Source organism: Bos grunniens, chromosome 15 (assembly GCF_055505025.1).
Source record: "Bos grunniens cultivar Pamir isolate PY7600 chromosome 15, Bosgru_T2T1.0, whole genome shotgun sequence".
Lineage (NCBI taxonomy): Eukaryota > Metazoa > Chordata > Mammalia > Artiodactyla > Bovidae > Bos > Bos grunniens.
The window spans coordinates 56,400,187-56,425,980 of record NC_141179.1 but is presented as its reverse complement, the minus strand read 5'-3'; the positions used below and the strand labels follow the sequence as shown (position 1 = coordinate 56,425,980).

At 36.3% G+C, this 25,794-nt stretch overlaps 1 protein-coding gene across 50 annotated transcripts in view; it reads right to left on the bottom strand.

Annotated features, from left to right (window-relative positions):
* The window catches only part of EMSY (EMSY transcriptional repressor, BRCA2 interacting), an 80,796-nt gene that overhangs the window by 27,122 nt on the left and 27,880 nt on the right, over window positions 1–25,794 (bottom strand). For 44 of the 50 annotated variants that reach the window (XR_015141573.1, XR_015141574.1, XR_015141575.1 and 41 more), the window contains 4 exons: window positions 22,216–22,470; window positions 10,027–10,176; window positions 7,162–7,332; window positions 1,401–1,537 (listed from right to left, as the gene is read on the bottom strand). Coding sequence is in view for 46 of the 50 variants with exons in the window: in XM_086338489.1 (XP_086194615.1) it covers window positions 1,401–1,537; window positions 7,162–7,332; window positions 10,027–10,176; window positions 22,216–22,470 (713 nt within the window). In the remaining 4 variants the exon portion in view is untranslated. The remainder of the gene's footprint in view (window positions 1–1,400; window positions 1,538–7,161; window positions 7,333–10,026; window positions 10,177–22,215; window positions 22,471–25,794) is intronic. The other 6 variants (XM_086338501.1, XM_086338508.1, XM_086338519.1 and 3 more) reach the window with 2 other exon arrangements.

The window sequence follows — 25,794 nt, the reverse complement described above, 5'->3', positions numbered from 1 at the left end:
GAGTGTCTGCCAACCGTGCGATTACTTATTTTAATACATAACACACCCTTCACGGCAGCATCTCTGGAAAGAGCTCTATAATCATTTGCCAAGAGCTGCCAGCTTGCAAGTGGGCGTGCCCTTTTATTAAGAAGCTCAATGGGCCCTGTCCAAGTAAAATTATAAAGACCCATTCAAAACAGACTAGCAGGCTTTTCTGAAAAAGCTCTTTTGGTGTGTGTGTGTACATGCACAGGTAAGCAAGTTACGAGTATAGGTGCATGTACCTATGTGGTGAAGAGGATGGTCTTATACCCTGATCTTCTTGTTTGACTATCATTTCTTGCATCAAACTTTTTGCTATTAGATATATATGGCAGCTAGTACTCACATATACTATTTTTATATCTATATGACCATAGGACCTAGAGTACATGGTACCCCTCTCTTTTAATATCAAGTTCCATGAAATTACAAACCATGTAATTTCTGAAAATCTATATTCTAATTCTGACTTTATTTTTGGCTTACTATGTGAACTGAGGCTGGGAATAATCTATACTTTCCTACATGATGAAAATATCTAATACTAGACACCCACCAGCACTGTAAAGACTATGATGCCAAGGAAGCCACTAGAGATCAACTACAATGAAGCATAGTATTCTTTTTTCTAGCAAAGTAGAGATACTACCAAACCTCTATAGTTAAGTACAAAGAATAATAACAGTAAGAAGAAACAATTTATTGAGGACTTATGGGCCAGGTACTGTTTTAAGCACTTTTAAAACAGTTACCAGTTAGTTACTCATAACTCAACAAACTCACTGGTAGAGATCACCAATGTACAAATGAGGAAATTATGGATGAGAGAAGTGGAATAAGTTAGCCAAACACCTATGACACTCAGAGACAAAGCCTAGGTTTGGCTAACTTCAAATCTCTTAACCTCGTAACAATTGCCTTCAGAACTATAAATGCATCTCTAATTTACTTGATTTTTTTCCCACTAGCTCAAGAAGTAAAAGTGAAAGTAACAAATCCTTATCATTAATTTAGTCTTAGCGGCAAATACTTCTCTTTGCCTAGCCTATGTCCAATACGAGACTGGTATCTACTGGCCATAAGCAGCAATAAAACTGTCCACTGACAGAGTTTCCTCTGAGTTAAGCTGGTAAAATCTTCCATCTGAACCAAGCTAAGACTGAAATCATGGTCATAAGCAACATAGTCATGAGCAACATGTTTTAGAAATTACTGTAAAAAATGGCATCAATAGGTGGTGTTTTTTACATCACAGCAGGAGTAAATCAAGCCATTCTATCCATTGTGGGTTCTAAAGTCCTTAGACAAATATTTATATAGCTGGTCTTTAAAATCCTCAGTGGACTGCTCAGTCTGTAGTTTAAGCTCTTACTTACTCCAGCATTTAGCAACGTTGTGACAACATTTTTGCCCGGAAGGCCTTGAATGGTCGTTCCTTTTCCTGTAGTCTTTTGCACAACAATCACATTGGGCTTGGAAGTCATGGGGATTGTAGTGATTTTGGTAGTCGTTCCTTAGAGAAGGGGGGAGAAAAGGAGGCCTGAGTTAAGGACTAGTGATATTTGGTTATTTCTATTCATGTTGTACACAATTAAATACATGTAGTCAGTGTCACCCCAGATGATGTCAAACCTGTCATGAGGATGAAAATGAAGGCCTTGGAATAATAAATTACAAGTTGTCCTAGAATGAAAGAATATTAAGAATCGATTCTTACAGCATTCATCTTTTTGGAATCTGAAGACCTACATAACAAACTCAGAATCTAAATATATCACCATCTGCTTCCCTATCGATATTTTTCTTCTGACTAGTTCACTGGAACAAATTAGACTATTTTATGACAAACATTTCTCCCAAACTCAATAGTATTACCTGTGTGACTAGTATGACAGGAAAACGCTTCAAAAAAAGAATATAAAAAAGGATAAATGTATATCAAAATTCTCATATAACACTAAATTGTAGAGGAAATTTATGAAAAAGAAATGTCATTTATTTTTATGAGAACAAAAAAGAAAATAAACACTAGTCCCAGACCAAGTCAGATGAAACACATACTCTTATAATTTCCAACACTCTGAAAAGTCTGAGGATGAAACCCTAATTTATATACTTAAATATATAAATTTATATTTTCAATCATTAAGTTCTATATAATAGATCTATATCTACCAATCCAAACATATTAGTATCTTACCCTCTCCCGCACATACTTCCACAATATGTTTCTCTTCTATCAAATTTATCTTCCTATCATATTCATACCCTATATTCTTCTAATTGTTCAAATTGGAAATCCTGGTGCAAATCTTTGATTCTTGCCTTGTCTTCACTCTGCATCCTCTAACAAAATAACAGCCCCTTAGCTCCAACCATATTTTTTTATACCACTGACTCCTCAGTGTTTAGCACACACTGTATTGCAATTACTCAAGTTATCATTCAGTGAGTATACAAATGAACTAAATTTGTCATAACAAATGTCTTCTTTCAAAATGTTATCAATGTCAGCTCAACAGATAGGCCGACATCTCTCTTGCTTTCCGGTATCTTCTCCCTATTTCAAGCTTCTCTGTCATGCAAATAGCTCTGATGTATCCTGCCATAGCAAACATTCTTAAAACAAAACAAAACAAAACACCACCTCATTTCATCATGCCACGAACCAACAACATGTGAAACTGGTCAAAAGCCTTTCAAATCCTCACTGCATTTCGTTTCAACTTGCCTTCTTCGGTTTCAAAATCCTTTATAATTTGATCTTATTTGTTCCCACTGCACAATGTACACCATAATCTCTATAGTTTAACGAGTATTTTCTTTTATTATGGCTTCCTATTATCTACCACACAAAGACCAAACTCTTCAGCTTAGCCCTCCAGGTTCCATCAGACTTTAATTTTCAGGATTACCCAATATATATCTCTTCTTCAGTGTGCTGATTTCCACATCAGTCCTTGAGCATACTAGACCCAATGCACCCTTTATACCTATAATTTCCTCTGGCTATGCAAACAGGCAAGTCATAGTTTTCCTCTACAGGCTTGCATATCATTTATCAAATGACTAAGCACAGAATGGATACACATTAAATACATGACTGATTAATATACTCTTGAGAAGAAAAATTAAAATTTTATTATTTTCTACTGGGAAACCTTAGCATTCTCTACTATAGTTTCGGAAATAAGATTGATAAGAATAAGAATGTTCTAGTTATGTATCAATTTTTGGCAATCTTGTTACAATATAATACACTTGCCATCATCTAATGCCTCTATCAGTCCGAGGTAACATGCTCAGGTTACATAAAAAAGCACTTTTGTCCATGGGCCAGTTTCACAAATATTTTTTCCTTTATCTGTGGTCTGTGAATAGTAAGCTGTTAAAAGCCACAAAAACCAAGCTGCCTATTATTTACTTATATCAACTTTAACTCTTATTAACTCCAATTCCTCATGTGATTAACTATGATGCCTTCTCTGACAATGCTCCCTCATCAAATATTTGGTTAATAAAAAAATGTTTTTAGAAAGTAAGCATTAAATACTAGCTCAAGGAAATGTAAACCAAGCTTTAACTTTATAGCAAAGTATAAGGGTCACATTTTTGACAAAACTTACTTAACAAATGAATTATCTTTATAACTATGAAAATATCAAATCCTTTCTATTACAGGTGTGTCAATTTGTGAGACAGCTGCAAACCAAGTTCACTAGCTTAACAAAATGGGAGGCGATGTGTTAGAAAACTGAAGAAAAGGGCATAACATAAGGAAAAGCAAGTACAGTATTATATTAAGATAGAATACGATTTATAACTAGAACTATCAAATTGTAAAAATTTAAAATTCTAATAGTATATTTTTGTATCTCAGGTGATATCTATTATATTGAAGTAAGAAGTATTACTCATTTAAAAAAAAGTCTTCCTCTATACTTTCATAGCATTCAGCCTATAGTTCTCATGTTACAAGACAATGTATGAAGTTCACCTGTTTAGCATTCTGTAGGGCACAGAATATCCCTTGTGTACATCACTGTGTATCACAGCACCCAACCCCACATCTAGCTCATAGCATATTAGAGAACTCACCTAGACATACAGTCCTTACTTATAGAGTCAACATACAATAGGTGCAAGTAACTGTGAATCACATTTGGGTCATAGGCTATGACACTGACGCATTCCAGAGATTCTTATTCAAAAATAAGATGCCTGTAAAACTTTGAGCCTTATGGAACGCAGGCGTAAAGAACACAAATTAATTGGCCTAGACTTTATTATTCACTGATTCTTAAATCACTCTGGCAATTTTGGTTTGGGGGGTAATTTTTTATATGTTACTCTGCTCAAAGAATGAACAAATGAATATAACGAATGAACAAATGAATGTAACGAATGAACAAATATATACAAACACTAGCCCCTTGCCTGGACATTGTACTAAAGATAAGGGGAATCAAAATCAAGTCCTGCCATTGTCACAGGTTCTCATAAAGTCCTTAGATTCAAGATAATGAGTTTACCTCTAAAGGATCCATCTTCTGCATAAAACAGACACGATTTTTCAACCAACTTTCAACAAAGCTCACCAACAGACTTACGTATCTGATAATTCTATATATACACACACACATATAAGTAAATATCTGACTGCATAAATGACTAACTGCAAAAACAGTCATGCCTTCAACTTAACTGCTTATTCTAATAAAAATAAAAACTTGACCTTTCTGGAAAGTACTTTGGAAGCATGAATTTGCCTTCCAGGACATTATACAAAGGAAATAAGAATTTCATATAATAATTTATGTATAATAATATTCTTCATAGGATTATCAATGAGAAAAAAATTGTTAGGTAACCTAAAACATTCAGCAATGAATAAACAGTTAAATTATGGTGCATTATAGGAGAGAATATTGTATAGTCATTAATCTGGGGTGTGAGGTATCAAAATACATTTAATGGAATGAGAAAATGATATTATTATATGAAAAAAGATTAAAACTGATTATATAGATCTATATTTAATTTTTAAAATATACATATATGCACAAAACATTTATACAGAAATCTAAATAGAAAAAGGAATAAACAGAAATATACACAGATTATTTCCCTAGATGGCAAAAATTATAGGTTTTTAGTTTTCTTTGTATACCTTTCTGTATTTTCTAAATTCCCCACAATAAACATAAAAGTATTATTTTTTTTAAAAAAGCCTTCCATTCTCAAAGCCAGATGTATGAGTGTATTTTAAGAAAAGCATTTCTTTTTTGTTGTGGGGGTGGTGAGGGCATTGACTCTAGCATCCAGCATCGGATCACAGATTAAGGTAGAAAACTGTCTAAATTCATTCAACCTGGCTTATTGGTTTACTGTGAAAAGACAGGGATTGAGAATTTAAAAACTGACCAATAACCCCAGTATCATGGAACGAGAATATAATAAGAAACACTGACACGTAACATAAGGATTAGTTTAAAGTACTCAGAAATGAGAGAAGTTCTTTAGAATGAAAGTGTCAAATAGTGAAGCAGAGGTAGAGGCAAAACGAGCCCCACGCAATGAATACAGCTATTTCAGCTGTGAGCCCATTATACCCTACAGTGCTGAAAAAGTTTAAGAGCTCTTCCTCTATGTATCTATACACTTGAAATAGCAACTAACCACCAGTTACTTTATATTTTAGAACAAAGGTATGTTTACAAGTGTAGGGTATATACCTCACTGCCTCTTTGCTTCTAGGAAAATGTGCTTGTGTATACTGCTCTAACCTCACACAAAGCAGCTAAATCATAAATAAGGTTTGAAAACAAGAGGCTTCATGACATTCCTTCAAGCTATATGGTATTAAGAACTTATACCTAAATAAATACCCTATGGTCATAAAAAGTTATACACTAATAAAAAAACATGATTACTTTTTGAAAAATAAAGTTTAAGTGTGTGCTCTATACTATTTAAAGATATTGTCAGGTAATAAATTACAATCTAGTTTTAACTGTGTTATTTAAAACATCCTCTTAAAAGCTGAAGTATGATTCTTTCCCTACTGGTTTCACCCTCCTTAGTTTGGCAAACATCAAAGTTTCTCACTTACACTTAAAGAGTAGAGCCAAAGTTAGCAGCTTTAAATATAGAGCTTTATGCCAATACCACGACCTGCCTTGTTTTTTTTCACTCCTTGAGTTATCAGCAACATCATATTACTGCCAGGAACTTCAATTCCTTCACTTTAAAATGTCAGAACAATTCACTGGGGGCATACAAAATACAGCTAGTCTACAAAAATGGTAGACAGTAAAAGTCCACAGGGCTTGCCTGGTCAGAGATTATTCACATCATTTTAATTAAAAAACAATATTCGATGAAAATAGACACCATGTTAACATTCCACTTCAGGATATACAACTCAAATATTGCAGGAATAAATGAGCCATTAAAAACCAGGTAAGGTTCTAAAATACCAATAAATATTAGCTTTCATTATCTGAGTTAAATATTTTTAAAAAGTAAAAAGCCCTTATAAATGGTGAAAAACAAATAAAAATATTCAAGTATTTTTATTTTTAATAAGCTAAAGTAACATTAGTAATTGAAACTATGAGATTATGATCCTGCAAACATATGTAGACAAATAAATACTAGTCAGTAATTGAGATTATGATCCCACAAACATATTTAGACAAATAAATACTAGTTCTTTCACTGCCTAGTTTATGTGGCTTTGGACAGGTCACGTTCATCTCTTGAAATGTACAATACATCTATACCTATAAACTGGAGATGATACCAACTATTTCAGAGTTTTGAGGTAGAAATGAATTGATAGATGGGACAATATTTTATAAATGAAACATCTCTATGCAAATGTAAACTATAATCCTCCCATTCTGATTAAAAGCAACTAAATGTTCTTTCTATTTTTAAACTCTCAAAAGCTTAACATGTAAAGATTTTATACTGGAACTAAAAAACTATACTTAATCACTAGACATAAGGGCTAAAAACCAAGTTCTAGATTTCTAAGCAGAAAACTGAGATCAAAACAGTATCCCTTGACAGTGAAATGTTTTTTCCTCTTATTGGTCACCTATACCTTTAACATATTTCAGATATACCTACCAGAAACTATATTACTGCTAATTATCTTGCCCCCCAAGGTAGCTAATGATTTGGGTACTACTGTAATAATGCTACCACTGGTAGTTTTCACGTAGGTTGCAGCTCCAGGGGTTGCAGCCATCCGACCTATAGATGGGCTCACTGTTGGCCGAGTATAGGTTGCCTGTGTGCCTATAAAAAGGGAAAAGCCAAGAAAAAAACTTGTCATCACTTTTAGAAGAATGACAATTTATACAGTTTAACTGTAATTCAATGTAATCTACATTGCTTTAACTTGAAAATGGAATTTCAAGGTGTCAAGCCATTAAATAACAATTTACAGCCAGTTTTCAATGCACATAGCAAGAACTACAGCCAACTCAATTTGAATTAACCTTACACATAAAATTTTGTGATGTGTTGCATCAAATTACTAACCCCAAGAAAAGCATAACTAACTCTGTTCCCTTCTTCCACTACCCTTCTTCCACTAGCTTGGTGCCAAAAGAAACTTAAATTTAATCATCTTTCCTGCCAGAGCATTTTAGATATTTCTGTTATAGATTTCAAGGTCTCCGCATCTGTTTTATGCTCTCAGTGCCAAATCCAACGTCAGCACTCAGCAAATAAGGCAGTATATTGTTTGCCTAAAATTTTATAAACTTTTACTGTTTTGTACTCTGCTACCCTCTAAATATATTTCCATCATTAGAGAGTTATTCCATCATTTTACTAGAGATTAAAGTTGTAGCTGCCAAGAGTTGCCAGGAATATTTTTTTACTGAGAAAATTCACTATTTACATATTTCCTCAACTTTAACTGACCTGTTAGAATATTTTTCTTCATATCTCTCAAAAAGATTTTACACTCGTACCCACTATTTTTAGGACTTTTTCTTTCCCCCAAACAGGAACTAAAAATTAACCAGATTAGCCTATTGTAGCATCTCACACATCTGGTAACTCAGAAACACTATTCCTAAGTTTCTAAAACTGTTCCTAAGAACAGTTAGTTTTGAGGAGAAAGAAGATAATTCAGGTAACACTTTCTTCAACTGAAAACATTTTTTTCATAATTAGGTTCAGAAGTCACTGTAATAATCATTTTCAAAACCCCCCTAAAATTGGTTTTATCCAGTTAGTATTTACCATTTTAAAATACAATCACTACCCAAAAAAAGGAAGAAGCGGAGGAACATTAAGTAGAATTAAACTGATTACAAACATACATCTAAATCAGAAAAATAAATCTAGTACAAAATAAATATGCTATGAAGATACACAGCTTGAATTAATTATAACTGGAAAATATTTCAACGTTAGCTTTTGTTTTAAAATTTGCAGAAACATTTATTCTAACATAGATATATAAGGATACATTATTTTTCACTACCTTTCCCTAACATGAGGAATCACATCTTTGTACAAAATGGAGAAAAGTTTTGGGTGAAGAATGATAGATTCAATAAAAGAAAAACTGTTTTTAAAACATAGGCTTTGCAAGAAGATGAAGTATTGCAGAATGGCGGTTGTCAGGGATTGGAAGCAGGTGGGAATGGAGAGTTATTGTTTAATGGGCAGTTTCAGTTTGGGAAAACAAAAATGTTTTGGAGCTAGATGGTTGTAATGGCTGCAAAACAACGTTAATGTACTTAATGCCAATGAACTGTACACTTAGAAATGGGGAAAATGATAAATTTCATGTTATCTATATTTTATCACAACCTTTTTAAAAAAAGTTTTGGGAGTCAAACAGACCTGGATTCAAATTCCAGTCCTGTCTTTTATAGACTATGTGGCCATGTGATGTTGCTTAACATAAGTCTCTGTTTTGTTTCTGAAAATGGAGACATTAAAGCTTAAGGGAGACTAAGGGTAATGTTTATACACACTTTTACATAATGGCCAATAGGTGATAGCTTATAAACTTGAGAAAGGAATCATTTTACACTCTTCAGATTCTATCATCTAAATTGTTGTTGTTCGGTTGTTAAGTCATGTCCGACTCTTTGCGACCCCATGGACTACAGTATGCCAGGTTTCCCTGTCCTTCACTATCTCCTGGAGTTTGCACAAACTCACGTCCATTGAGACAGTGATGCAGCCAACAATCTCATCTCATCATCTAAATTTGGCCCTCTTCAAAGAGTCTGGCAAGAGTTACACCAATTTAAAATAACACCAATGGATAATACTAATTCTAACATTAATTTATAGTAATGGCTATTATAGTAATGGCTAGTAAAGCACTCTCCTGGGGACTTAACATACCAGATTTGGTAAAGGTATTATGATCACATAGAAATAGACAACAGAAAAGACTGAGAGGAATTAAACTGGTCAAAGTCACAAAGGATGGTACTATTTCACTTCCTTGGGCCACAGTCTGGATACTCTCATACCTGGGTAAAATGGCATCCAATGCTTCTCTCAGTCAGACTAACACTTACCATACAATAATGTAACAACAATTCTCAGCCTCATCAGGGTGAGATTCTCTTGGGCTGGGACTGCGATTTCATTCACTCAACAAATCCTGACTGAACACCTACTTACAGATCAGCTCTACATACATATGGTGAATAACACAGATACGGTCCTTTATCCGCATGGAGCTCATGAGCTAATAAAGTAATTAACATCAAACAATTGACAAAAAAGTACCTAAGTAATTAGAAACTGTAGTATGTGTTACAAAGGAAAAGAAGAGGACCATGACAACAGCAGAGAGCTAATTCGAGTTGGGAGGAGGGAAGAGTCAAGAGAGGCCTCTTTAAAGAACTGTCTCCTGAATTTCTATATTCCCAATGTCAAGCAAATTACTGGGTCAGAGAAATTACTCAGTGAGTATGATGAATGAATGGACTGATGCTCAAGATAACTTACCAGTAGGAGTGGTTACCAGTTTAGTTGTCATAATTGCACCATTACTGCTAACCACCATAATAGGGGAATTGCTACTGGTAGGCAGAGTTGCTGTCACTGGTTTGGGTAAGATTTTACTTGGTTGAACTTGTTGTGTGATGATTTTAACACCTTTGAAAGAAGAAAGATAAATCTCAATACAAATTATTTTTTAATAACGTGGTTTATATCAACCCAAGAGGGCAGCAGTTATACACATTTACTGAGTCTTGACTAAAGAAGCTTTCTTTCATATTGATAAATAATACTCTTTTAACTTTTATCCCTCAAACTCCTATCTTTCCAAATTTCTTTGATTCAGGAATATAATTAAAATACAAAAACTATTTAACAAGTTGTTAATAAAAAATGATTTTTGTCTATGATTACATCATATGAGAGCTTTCAAACCAAATTAGCCATTGATCTTAACTTCCACAGACAATCTGTGTTCTATGCAAATACCTGGGATGAAAGGATTAGAAGACAAAAATAAAAGTTAATGTAGCTTTTATATATTCTCTACTCTATCAAAGATTTTTCTAACCTCTTAAGATTACAAAAAGCAAGAACATTTTCTTTATGAACCTTTTATTTTTAAACTTATTTTAAAGTATTTAAATAGCTCACTTTGTCAAAAGTAAAGAATATGCTGTTATTGAACCTACATAAAATACACATGTGGATAAGAATTTGAAAACAATATATAAAAATAAAATTAAAATATTAGGGTGGTGATGTTATATTTTTCATACATTTTTCCAATTTATTTAAATGTTACTGTTACATTGACTTTCCAAATTTCAGATGTCCATTTAAAAGAAATCTCTCATGCTAACAACAAATTTAAGTCCTAACAGCTGTTAACTAAGGAAGGAAAATTTTGGTAACACTTTTTCCCCACTAAACTTCACTGAAATAATTCATGGAATACAATGTATTTCAATAGACAACTAAAATTTTTACTTTTTTGGATGGTGATTTAGGTTAAGATATGAGGTAGCAAACAAATATATTTATTTAATAGCCTTAAATAATTATAAAATACTTATACCCAACAAAGAAATTAAAATAATAACATCTAGGCATAATTAGTCAAATTACTTAATGATCTTTATGACTCAGCTTTCCATTCATAAAATAAAGATAATATTAGTATATATACCTTCTAGGGTTGTTGTGAAGATTAATTATGGGAAAATTGTGAGTTGCCTAATACATAGCAAGGATTCAATAGAAAAAAAAGTATTACTACTGTATAAACAAATTCTTATTATAATAAATCATAAACTATAAAGCTGTAGGGGAAAAATGATTTCTAGAATTATCTCATTAATGAATTACAACAATGCTTAAGGTACATAAAGAAGATAACTCCCATGCTTTTAAAACCATTCCTCTCATTGTTGCAGTAAATAGGAAAAAAGAGGAATTAAGTTTTTTCTTTCCCTTTCCTGAGAACAAAGAAGATAAAGAGAACAGTCAGCAGGCCTGATCATTCCTACTTTTTACTTTAACTGTTCCTAATCTGTTGTTGTTCAGTCACTCAGTCGTGTCTGACTATTTGCGACCCCGTGGACTGCAGCATGCCAGGCTTCCCGGTACTTCACTATTTCCTGGAGTTTGCTCAAACTCATGTCCATTGAGTCAGTGATGCCATACAACCATCTCATCCTCTGTCAGCCCCTTCTTCTCTTGCCCTCAATCTTTCCCAGCATCAAGGTCTTTACCAATGTCTACTCTTCACATCAGGTGGCCAAAGGACTGGAGTTTTCGCATCAGTCCTTCCAATGAATATTCAGGGTTGATTTCCTTTAGGATTGATTGGTTTGATCTCCTTGCTGTCCAAGGGACTCTCAAGAGTCTTTTCCAGCACTGCAATTCAAAAGCATCAATCCTAATCTCTAGTCTGTAACTAAGATTGCTTTTCTGCCCCCTAACTCGACATGAGCTACATTTTGCACCTATTATCCTTTGACTCTCTGTGAATTACATCCTGAATCTGGTGCTCACCTTTACAGCACTCGCTTCATAGACCACCCCTCATAGTTTTTCTCTTTTTGCACTACAGAAAGAAGGCCACAGGGCTACCAAACTGCCAGATTCAATTACTGGGTTACCTGATGCCACCCTATCATTGTTTTTAGAAACAATGCAAGAGGAAGAATACAAGATCCTTACACCTTTGTTCCTCATCATTGACTCCTGACTGCAAGCCCTCATCTTATATAAGCTCTTAGACTCCTCATAGAGGTGGAAGTTCAGGTCTTGAGGCATGAGGCTGTTGTGTCGCCCTCTGCTGCTGCTGCTAAGTCGCTTCAATAGTATCCGACTGTGCGACCCAACAGACGGCAGCCCATCAGGCTCCCCTGTCCCTGGGATTCTCCAGGTAAGAACACTGGAGTGGGTTGCCACTTCCTTCTCCAATGCATCAAAGTGAAAAGTGAAAGTGAACCGCTCAGTCGTGTCTGACTCTTAGCGACCCCCTGGACTGCAGCCTATCAGGCTCCTCCACCCTCTGCTGGCTGAGGATTAAAGCCACCTTTCTAATTCCTCCAAACTCTGTCTTCGTATTTTTTTATTCGGCTTCAGAGGGCAGAGAAAGCCAAGATTTTGGCCCTAACATCACCAAATCAAAACAAAACAAACTGTGTGGTGTGCTCAACTGCTCAGTTATGTCCAACATTTTGCAACCACATGGATTGTAGCCAACCAGGCTCCTCTCTGTATGGAATTTTTCAGGCAACAATACTAGAGTAGTTGCTATTTTCTCCTCCAGGGGATCTTCCCAACCCAGGGATGGAACCTGCATCTTCTGTATCTCCTATACTGGCAGGCAGACTCTTTACCACTGAGCCACCTGGGAAGCCAATTGTGTAGTTCAGTTCAGTTAGTTCAGTTCAGTCACTCAGTCGTGTCCCATGAACTGCAGCATGCCAGGCCTCCCTGTCCATCACCAACTCCCGGAGTCCACCCAAACACATGTCCATCAAGTCGGTGATGCCATCCAACCATCTCATCCTCTGTTGTCCCCTTCTCCTCCTGCCCTCAATCTTTCCCACCATCAGGGTCTTTTCAAATGAGGCAGCTCTTCACATCAGGTGGCCAAAGTACTGGAGTTTCAGCTTCAACATCAGTCCTTCCAATGAACACCTAGGGCCGATCTCCTTTAGGATGGACTGGTTGGATCTCCTTGCAGTCCAAGGGACTCTCAAGAGTCTTCTCTAACACCACAGTTCAAAAGCATCAATTCTTCGGCACTCAGCTTTCTTCACAGTCCAACTCTCACATTCAAATATGACCACTGGAAAAACCATAGCCTTGACTAGATGGACCTTTGTTGGCAAAGTAATGTCTCTGCTTTTTAATATGCTGTCTAGGTTGGTCATAACTTTCCTTCCAAGGAGTAAGCGTCTTTTAATTTCATGGCTGCAATTACCATCTGCAGTGATTTTGGAGCCCAGAAAAATAAAGTCAGCCACTGTTTCCACTGTTTCCCTATTTGTCATGAAGTGATGGGACTGGATGCCATGATCTTAGTTTTCTGAATGTTGAGCTTTAAGGCAACTTTTTCACTCTCCTCTTTGTGTGGTAATGGATGTTAATTAAACTTATTGGGGTCATTTCATAATACATGCATATATGAATCATTATGTTATACACCTCAAACTAATAATATGTTATATGTCAATTATACCTCAATTTAAAATAAGCAAATTACAAAAACCATTCAAGAGATTGATTTCTGACAAGAAAGCATAAGGAGTTCTGCTGACAATGAAACTGGTGAAAATGATTTTTCAAAAATAAATAAATAAAACCAACCAATGAAAGGCTCTGGTGACAGTCCCAAGACTAAACGAAAAACATCTATTCAAGAATACATTTAGTAAGACAGGGGAAATCTCTAATATTTAAACTAAGACCTGTTCCGCGTCATTCCTCCCTACATGTGAAGCAAGGACTCCTCTCCAGACTGCCATAGTCAAGGGCACAGTGTTTCCTCCTTCTCCAGCTCCTAGTTGGAGGGCTTTCTTCTGAGGAGTAGAAGGACTTCAGCTTATCTCATCCTGCTCCCTGGTACCTGCTGCTAAGTCACAGGCCACTGCAGTCAAGAGGTGGCTACTCCCCTTTGCCCAGCCCCCAATCCATGGCTCTATCTTGGGCAAAAAGCCTCTGAGAATATTAGGCTCGTGACCACTCTGGCTTGTAAGACAGTGGTTCCACCACTGGGGAAAGCAAGCCGAGAGGATCTCAGGCTGCTTGCCCACTCTCCCACACTTGACTTCACTGAGTGCTGTCAGCTTACAGAGCAGGGGTAACATACATAGAAAAGACTGCCATGACCCTACCCCCAGAGTTCCAGAGCTGCCTGAGGATAAAAACAGGTCTTAGATAGCTCCCTAGCCTCTTCCCAGAGAAACTGAACTCATCTGTAACAGAGCATGGAGAAGTTCAAACCTAAGGGTGCTCTCAAAAACAGTGTAGGATGTGACGAAAAAGACTAGAGATTTCTTCAGGAAAATTAGATACCAAGGGAACATTTCATGCAGAGATGGGTACAATAAAGGACAGAAATGGTATGGACCTAACAGAAGCAGAAGATATTAAGAGGAGATGGAAAGAATACACAGAAGAACTATACAAAACAGTGTCTTAATGACTCAGATAACCAGGATAATGTGATCACTCACCTAGAGTCAGACATCCTGAAGTGTGAAGTCAAAGGCCTTCGGAAGTACTATACGAAAAAGCTAGTAGAGGTAATGGAATTCCAGCTGAGCTATTTCAAATCCTAAAAAGTTGATGCTGTGAAAGTGCTTCACTCAATATGCCAGCAAATTTGGAAAATTCAGCAGTGGCCAGAGGACTGGAAAAGGTCAGTTTTTATTCCAGTTCCAAAGAAGGGCAATGCCAAAGAATGCTCAAACTGCCACACAACTGCACTCATTTCACATGCTAGCAAGGTAATGCTCAAAATCTTCCAAGCTAGGCTTCAATAGTACATGAACCAAGAACTCCCAGATGTACAAACTGGATTTAGACAAGGCAGAGGAACCAGAGATCAAATTGCTAATATCCATTGGATCATAGAAAAAGCAAGGGAATTCCAGAAAAATACCTACTTCTGTTTCATTGACTATGCTAAAGCCTATGACTGTGTCAATCACAAACACTGGAAAATTCTGAAAGAGATGGGAATACCAGACCACCTTACCTGCCCTCTGAGAAACGTGTATGCAGGTCAAGAAGCAACAGTTAGAACCGGACATGGAACAACAGACTGGTTCCAAATTGGGAAAGGAGTACGTCAAGGCTGTATACTGTTACCTTGCTTATTTAAATTACATGCAGAGTACATAATGCTAAATGTGGGGCTGGATGAAGCTCAAGTTGTAATCAAGATTGCCAGGAGAAATATCAATAACCTCAGATATGCAGATGACATCACCCTTATGGCAGAAAGTGAAGAGGAACTAAAGAGCCTCTTGATGAAAGTAAAAGAGGAGAGTGAAAGAGCTGGCTTAAAACTCAACATTCAGAAAAGTAAGATCATGGCATCCAGTCCCATCACTTCATGGCAAATAGATAGGGAAACAATGGAAACAGAGGCAGACTTTATTTTCTTGGGCTCCAAAATCATTGCGGACAGCGACTATAGTCATAAAATTAAAAGACACTTGCTCCTTGGAAGAAAAGTTTTGATAAACCTAGATAGTGTATTAAAAAGAAGAGCCATTACTTCACCAACAAAGGTCCTTCCAGTCAAAGCTATAGTTTTTCCAGTAGTCATTTATGAATGTGAGAGTTGGACCATAAAGAAGGCTGGGTGCCGCAGAATTGATGCTTTTGAACTGTGGTGCTGGAGAAGACCCTTGGGAGTCCCTTGGATTGCAAGGAGATAAAATCAGTCAATAATAAAGGAAATCAACCCTGAATATTCATTGGAAGGACTGATACTAAAGCTCAAGTTCCAATCCTTTGGTCACGTGATGTGAAGAGTCAACTCATTGGAAAAGATCTTGATGCTGGGAAAAATTGAGGGAAGGAGGCGAAGAGGGCTGTTAGAAGCACATTGACTGAAATCACCCACCCTGGCCAGGCACCATAGTAATCATTTGTTTGAGTTATTTTATCACAGGAGGCCCTCACAAGGAACACGGAACTAATAAGCCACCACTAATCAGAAGAGTTTGGGAAAGGTCAAAAGGAGACACCATGTGTCCAACTACCTCCCAGTATCCTTCTTGCTGGCATCCATCTTGGCTGAGCAATCCTTGGCACCACCAGGAAGGACTCTGAGTCAGAACGATTGGCCAAAGACAACCAGGAAGCTAACCCTGCCACCATAAAACCAGAGACTGCAAGCCACGTGGCAAAGCACTTCTCCTGAGTTCCCTTAGCCTGCTGGCTCCGCCAAGCAACCTCTTTCCCAATAAAATCTCTTGCTTTGTCAGCTCATATGTCTCCTTGGACAATTCATTTCCAAGTGTTAGACAAGAGCCCACTCTCGGGCCCTGAAAGGGGTTTCCCATTCCTGCAACAGGGCAACAGAGGATGAGATGGCTTGATGATATCATCGACTCAATGGACATGAGTTTCAACAAACTCCAGGAGATACTGAAGAACAGGGAAGCCTGGCATGCTGCAGTCCATGGGGTCGCAGAGTCGGACTCCACTTAGCAACTGAAAAACAGTGGAGAAGTTCAAGCCTTAGGGTATTTCAAAACAGTGGAAGATGTGATGAAAGGCAATTCTATAAGTAGAATCATGGATTTGATTAAGATAGACTATAGGCCAGATAGTTTGTAGAAGAGAGACGAATAGTAAGGAAGCTGAGAGGAACCCTCCTATGGTAAGAACAAATATCAAAAATAGACCTTTGAAATTATTCCTTCAAAGAAGCCACAATTTGCAACAGTTTGTAGAGCAACTTATGCTCCAGAGCATTGTTGGATACAACAGAGAAATCAGTTAGTGAAGTTTAACAACTAGATGTGGTCAGGAAAAAAGAAGAAAGAGCCATACCAATACCACTGTCACCTCAGAATAACTGGGCATACCTGGAGCTGTACCTCCCTAAGGAACAATAGTGGGGGCTTATCAGTAACCTCAGATATGCAGATGACACCACCCTTATGGCAGAAAGTGAGGAGGAACTGAAAAGCCTCTTGATGAAAGTGAATGTGGAGAGTGAAAAAGTTGGCTTAAAGCTCAACATTCAGAAAACGAAGATCATGGCATCTGGTCCCATCACTTCATGGGAAATAGATGGGGAAACAGTGGAAAGAGTGTCAGACTTTATTTTTGGGGGCTCCAAGATCACTGCAGATGGTGACTGCAGCCATGAAATTAAAAGACGCTTACTCCTTGGAAGGAAAGTTATGACCAACCTAGATAGCATATTAAAAAGCAGAGACATTACTTTGTCAACAAAGGTCCGTCTAATCAAGGGTATGGTTTTTCCTGTGGTCATGTATGGATGTGAGAGTTGGACTGTGAAGAAGGCTGAGTGCCGAAGAATTGATGCTTTTGAACTATGGTGTTGGAGAAGACTCTTGAGAGTCCCTTGGACTGCAAGGAGATCCAACCAGTCCATTCTGAAGGAGATCAGCACTGGGATTTCTTTGGAAGGAATGATGCTAAAGCTGAAACTCCAGTACTTTGGCCACCTCACGCGAAGAGCTGACTCATTGGAAAAGACTCTGATGCTGGGAGGGATTGGGGGCAGGAGAAGGGGACAACAGAGGATGAGATGGCTGGATGGCATCACTGACTCGATGGACGTTGAATCTGAGTGAACTCTGGGAGTAGGTGATGGACAAAGAGGCCTGACGTGGTGCGATTCATGGGGTTGCAAAGAGTTGGACACGACTGAGCGACTGAACTGAACTCAACTTCAACAAAATAATTGATCCAGTCACTAAACAACAAATAACCATGCAAATAACAGTAACAAATCACAAATGAGGGTAGAGGAAGACCTGTACCCAGTTACAACACACAATGTCTATTATCTATATATACAATCTAAAATGTCAATGTAAAATGTCTAAAATGTCCAGTTTTCAACAAAAACATCAGGAGGCATGCAAAAAAACAGGAAAATATGACCCACACAGGGGAAAAAAAGCAGTCAACAGAAACTGTGAGAGCAATCACGTGTCAGATTTAACAACAACAACAAAAAGGCTTCAAAACAGCCATTACACATATGTTCACAGAACTAGAGGAAAGCAGGATTACAGAAGTAAAAGAAGGTATGATAACAAAGTTGCATCAAATAAAGAATATTAATTAAGCAATAGAAATTACAAAAAAGAATCAAATGGAAAATGTAGAGCTGAAAAGTATAGTAATTGAAATAAAAAATTCACTAGAAGGGCTTAAGAGTAGATTTGAACGGGCAGAAAAATGAATTAACAAACTTAAAGATAGATCACTTACAGATTATGCAAGCTGAAGAATAGAAAGAAAAAAGAATGAAAAAAATGAACATAAATGTGAAACACCAGTAAGTACACAATACATATGTAACTACAAAAAGGAAGGAACAGAGAGAAAAGGGGACATTCAAAGAAACAATGGCTGAAAATGTCCCAAATTTATTGAAAAGCAGTAACTTACACATCAGGAAGCTGGACAAACACTAAAGAAGATAAATACAAAGAGATCCACAAACAGGCATACCACACTTAAAATGCTGAAAGTCAAAGACATGGAGGAAATCCAAAAAGCATCAAGAGAACAACAATTTTTCATTTACAACGGAACTGCATCGAGGTTCGAAACTGACTTTTCGGTGGAAACAATGGAGGCCAGGAGGCAGTAGAAATATGTGTTCAAAGTGTCAAAGAAAATCCATCAACCAAGAAGCTGATATTCAGCAAAGCTATCTTTCAAATATTGCAGATGAAATAGTCTTTACCAAATAAAAATGAAGCGAATTTGTTGCTAACTGACCCCTTACAACAGACACTGAAAGAAGTTCTATGAATAGAAGGAACTAGAAACAAAACAATGATATTCACTCTTGCCAGTTATATTCAAAATTTTACCATTCTAATCAGGGAAATCAGGCAAGAAAAAGAAATACAAGGCATCCTGATTGTAACAGAAGAAACTATCTCTATTTGCAGATGATTTGATTATTTCATATAGAAAATCCTAAGGAATTCACTAAAAACTATTAGGACTAAAAGTGAGTTTAGCTAAGTTGCAGATGTAAAATCAATAGATTCAGTTGCATTTCTATACTAATCCAAGTAACTAGAAAAATAAAATACTTAAAAATAAATTAACAAAAGTGTAAAGTTAATACACTGAAAACCACTCATTTCAACAGTGTTGAAAGAAATTAAAGATCTAAATAAACACAGAAACATCCCATGTTCATGGATCAGAAGATTTAATATTATAAAGATGGTAATACTCCTTGGCTGATCTACAGATTCAAAGCAAACCCATGAGATTTTCAGCTTTCTCCTTTGTAGAAAGTGACAAGCTGATTTCAAATTTCATGCAGAATCGCAAGGGACTCAGAACAGCCAAAACATCTTTTAAAAAACAACAGAACAGGAATATTCACACTTCCTGATTTCAAAGCTTAATATAAACCAATGGTAATCAAATCAGCACAGAGACAGACGTATAATGGAATACAATTGAGAATCCTGAAATAAAGTCATACACGTTTTCAGTGGATTTTCCACAAGGGTACTGAGATCATTGAATGAAGGAACAGTCTTTTTTAAAAATGGTATTGGGATAATCAAAGCTCAATATGCAAAGAATGAAGTGGGATCCTTACTTCACACCATTACAAAATTAATCAAAACAGATCAGAGATCTAAATTTAAGAGGTAAAAGTATCAATCTCTTAGGAAAAACATAAGGATAATCTTCATAACCTAGGATCTGGCAAAAGATTCTTAAATAAGATACCAAAAGTACAAGCAACACAAGAAAAAAATCAACTGTATATCATCAAAATTAAAGGCACTTGTGCTTCAAAGGACACCATCAAGAAATGAAAAAACGACCCACAGAATGGGAGGAAATGTTGGAAGTTTATGTATCTGATAAAGGCTTAATATCTAAAATACGTATAGCAAAAAAAAAAAAAAACCACCTTTCAGTTCAATAATAAAAAGACAAATAACTCAATTTAAAAATGGCAAAAGATATAAATAGACATTTCTCCAAGGTAGATATAAAAAGGGCCAATAATCACATGAAAAGACACTCAACACTATTAGTTATCAGAGAAACACAAATCAAAACCACAATGAAATATCACTTCACACTTCACACAAAGTACTAGTTGCTAGAATCCAAAAATCAGAGACAAACAAGTGTTATCAATGAACAAGTGGATAAACAGAATGTGCAAATATTATTTGGCCATAAGAGGGAATGAAACACTAATACATTCTATTTCATAAATGAACCTTGAAATCATTGTGAAGTAAAAGAAGCCAGTCACAAAAGATCACACATTAAATGACTGCATTCACATAAAAACCCAGAGTACAGAAATCTAGAGACAGAAAGTAGATTAGTGGTTGCTTAAGACTAAGAGGTTGTCATGGTGGGACTTCTTTTGAAAGTGATGAAAATATTCTAAAAATCAACTGTGGTGATGGTTGTACATATCTGTGAATATACGGAGTGAGTGAAAGCTGCTCAGTCATGTCCGACTCTTTGTGATCCTACGGCTGTAGCCCACCAGGCTCCTCTGTCCATGGAATTCTCCAGGCAAGAATACTGGAGTGGGTAGCCATTCCATTCTCCAAGGGATCTTTCTGACCCAGCAACTGAATCCAGATCTCCTACACTGTAGGCAGATTCTTTACCATCTGAGCCACCAAGGATATACCTACCATTAAATAGTACTCTAAATGGGTTGAATGGTAGGTGAATTCTCTCTCAATAAAGCTCTTTTTTTAAAAAAATTCCAGAGCATTTTGAAAAGGAAAACTTTACACTTCTTTCTTGAAAGCACATATACCATTGAAACTAAAGCCTGACAGAGACTGCAGGCAAAAAGAAAACAAGAGATCAATTTCCCTATGACTACTGATCCATTGTACTATCCATACCTCATACTAGCTGTGAGGCAGTGACCAAATGGTACAAAGTTCCAGTCAAAAGGTACAAACTTACAGTTAAAAGACACATAAGTGCTGGGGATGTAATGTACAGCATGATGACTATAGTTAACAGTACTGCATTGTATACTGCAAGTCGCTGAGAGTAAATCTTAAAAGTTCTCATCACAAGAAAAAACACTGCAACTATGTGTGGTGATGATGCTTACTGGAGTAATCATTTTGTTATATATATATATATATATCATCAAATCATTATGCTACATATAAAGCTAATACAATGTTATATCAATTACATCTTAAAAAAATAATAAAATGTTCCTATCAAGAAAGTAAACAAAAAATTGAAAATATCAGGATCTCCCAAAGTCCTGTTCTACTCTGAAATAAAATATAGATTCCATGGAGGAAAAAAAAAAATCCATTTTCTTTTCTTAAAGATATTAAGTATGTTATGAGGCATTTAATCTCCTTAAATCTAAGACTCTATCCTATCTGCCTTTCTAGTCAATACCTTTATGATTCAGTAACTTACGTTATTGTCTCCTACCCTTGAGTGCCCAATGTGCTAGCACCCTGTGCTAGAGATGATTTCAATAAACTGTTACGCCACATTTCTTCACTGTACACAGTGTCTTTTAATCTTAGTACCTCTGCCTAGCACCTAGCAACTCATGCCAAATTCACAATATGACCTCTAACACAAGACTCCCCAGACTAATTTTTCTACTGCTCACTTCTCATAACCCCAGTGGGCTCCAGAGTATAGTTCTAAAATCTGGGTTTGTTTCCTCTGCTTCCTTTTATCTCTCCTGAAAGTTCACTGAAGAAAACCTGTTCCTGCTGTGCAAACTGCTTTTTCATTCTTCTCTATTCCCAAGCATCAGTTTCCTCTATATAAATATCCCCAACATGAGGGCCTCAGAATATACTTTGGAATTAAAACTCTTGTGCTTAAGGAGCCTATATGTGGAAGTAAATCCATATATATTATTACAATTTTCAGAGAACTGGTGACTGGGGAAGAATTACCATCTCCTATAAACATTTTTCCATTTACCTGACTCCTGTTTGATTTGAATGGTAGGCTTGATACCCGGTGGCAAAGGAGACTGCTGAGGCTGCTGCTGATGAGATACTGGAGAAGGCTGGGCCACCTGTTGCTGTGTCTGTTGCTGCACTTGATGTAACTGCTGCTTAGGAGACTGCTGATGCTGTTTAGGAAACTGTGCAAGAATCTGAGTTGGGGCACCCACTAAGCTTTTGGGAGAAGGAAGTCTGGTTGATGCCATTTTGATTGCTGACGTAGATACACCTATAGAAAAGTAAGGAAAAGAACATTTAAAATTAAAGCATAATTAAAACTACTTCTGGTTATTATAGTAGATAATAATTTAAAACTAGGTAAATCAAAGAAACAATGATTATCCAACACCTAGGGTCAGATATAATGTATGTAGTATTTTACATATCTGATATCTAGTCCTCAAACTTTGCAAGAGAGGCATCATTGCTCCAACACTCAAAAAACTAATTCATTTTCCCTTGGTGAAGAGTCAAAACAAAAGAAACATCAACCAGCACATTCTCACTCATCTCTCAATAGGTTTTTCTCTTGGAAAATATAGATTCTCAATGTGAATAAAAGAACAAAAGCAAACTAAGTTTGGTTTTGTTTTTTGCAAACTAAGTTTTGAATACAGTTTTTTAAATATTGCTTTTCAGGTTTTAATGAGTCAATTTAAAAATGGCATTAGACAAAATAATTCATACTGAAACATTCACCTTTTATTATTTAGCATGGTAAAGCAGCTCTTCTGTATCTCATTTCCAATAAAGTAAATATCAGTTGTTTCTTGAGAACTGGGTCATTAAATAATCATGTGGAAAGGTACAAGTGGGCATACTATTTAATATATCCATAGCAAAAAATTCGCATGATAAGAGTATTTAAGAAATTTTTCAGTGCAATGCTAGTATTAGCAAGCATGCACAGGAAGCAAATACCAACAATTTTCACTACAGATGTTATGAGTTTGAGAAAAATTATTCCCTCTCCCAGATTTTTCATCAGTAATTTTACAATTCATCAACAACACAAGAGGACTATTATCTGTAATGAAGAGAAACTGATAAATTAATAACCTAATTATAAAAATCTAATTATCAAACAGGCTATTTCACACCTTCCTCCCCCACAGCCCTATTATGACATTTATATTGCAATTCAGAAAAAAAATTTAAATATCACATTTGTATGTAAAATGTTTCTGGAGAATAATAAAAATGAAGAAGAAATCTTAAGACACTCCAACTCAGTTTTCCTGTATGTTGAGTTTACCCTGCACTATAATTCTCTAAGGGTTGTTTAACGGATCAGGTAAAACCACAGATTGAGGAATATTTTGAGAGAAGACAAAAGAAAGATGCAGTTAGAATCAGCTCAAGGGCTTACTCATCTTATTTACACATTATTCTTCCACCTTGCTCACCTCCATCCCTCCCTGACTGCTAGGATTTTAGTGACATGTGTCTGCTATATTGCTTAGTTTTACTGAACTAGATTATCTCTGGAGCCCCTTTCAAGTGCCAACGTTTTAAAACTTAATGAATATAAAGTGTTATTCAAGTGAAAGTATTTTTAAACTATCTGAAAACTTTAACCTTTACATTGCATTAATGAACTCTTGTATTAACTGAGGTAAACTGTGCACATGAGGAACCTAACCAATCTATGTTCTCTACATCCTTTTATACAGGAGCACATTTGAATTGACAGGGTTGAGGAATTTCATAACAAGAGGATTTCATGAAACAGAAATGGAAAATGGGAATTGGGTTCAGGGCCAGACTAAAAAGACAAATATAGTAAAGAGAACAGGAGTATTAGTGTATACAACAAAATAGGAAGTACCATGTTACTTAGGTTGAAGTGCAATCAAGGAGGAAAATAAAAGCAGAAGACTGTCACAATATTTGGTAAGGTAATTCATCAAGTCTATAAAACATCATTAGAAGAATGAGACAAAAGAAATTTCTCTCACCAAAGTAAGAGAAAAGACAATGGCAACAGGATTTATCTGAGAAACAATAAAAAGTAGAAAAATAATAGTGATCAATCTGAGTAATAAATAATAGTCCATTCTTCTGTTAATGAAGAACAAGAGTCAGATGAATTTAAGAGATAAGATAAAAAAGGTTATTTATGACTTATAGTCTGATAAATACTATATGAAAACTAGAGGGGATAAAAGGGAAGAATCATGTTGTGATACATACTGAAGTATTTATAACCAAAATTATGATATTTAGGATTTGCTTCAAAATATTCTGGGTCAGGAATATGTAGAGGAAAAAAGCAGGTATAGATGAAACAAGACTGACCATGTGTTGCTCATCACTGAAGCTGGGTAATGGGCACATGGGTATTCATTTTACTATTCTATCTGCTTATGTGCTTGCAATTTTCCATAATAAAAAAGAAAATTTCAGTTATCCTATTTCGTAGATGACCAATTCAGTATAAACATTCTAATTGGTAGAATTTAGGACTTCTTATATTCCAAATATGTAGTTCCTCTCCATACACATGAGCCAACCATACACAATTCCCCTAAACTCTGCTTTTAGAGCCAGTCAGATGATATCACTTAAATGGCAGAAAGCAAAGAGGAACTAAAGAGCCTCTTAATGATGGTGAAAGAGGAAAGTGAAAACGCTGGCTTAAAACTCAACATTCAAAAAACTAAGATCATGGCATTTGATCCCATCACTTCATAGCAAATAGATGGGGAAACAGTGGAAACAGTGACAGATTATTTTTCTGGGCTCCAAAATCACTGCGGATGGTGACTGCAGCTATGAAATTAAAACATGCTTGCTCCTTGGAAGAAAAGCTATGACAAGCCTAGACAGTGCATTAAAAAGCAGAAACATCACTTTGCTGACAAAAGTCCACATAGTCAAAGCTATGATTTTTTTCAGTAGTCATGTATGGATGTGAGAGCTGGACCATAAAGAAGGCTGAGTGCTAAAGAATTGATGCTTTCTAATTGTGGTGCTGGAGAAGGCTCCTGAGAGTCCCTTGGACTACAAGATCAAAACAGTTAATCCTAAAGGATATCAACCCTGAATATTCATTGGAAGGACTGATGCTAAAGTTGAAGCTCCAATCCTTGTCCATGTGATTCAAAGAGCCAACTCATTGGAAAAGACCCTAATGTTGGGAAAGACTGAGGGCAACAGAAGCAGGTAATAGAGGATAAGATGGCTGGACAGCATCACTGAGTCAATGGACATGAGCTTGAGCAAACTCCAGGAGATAGTGAAGGACAGGGAAGCCTGGTGTGCTGCAGTCCATGCGGTCACAAAGAGTCAGATACGACTTAGCGCCTGAACAACTACACATATTAACATGGCGTCCTCCACCAGGTCTTATTGTTATTAAGACTCTTCCCCCTCCACCACCAGCTGCCCCTAGAAGAATAACCAGTAACAGATACATCAGCTCTAAAACAGTTTGTCTTTAGTCCCCAAAAGAAGCAGACACTGAATGCCATAGTGCCCCAGGTACCTACAAAGAAGCTACTGAAGAAGCCCTGCACTCAGATCACAACTGCAGTTTATATATTACCACTTC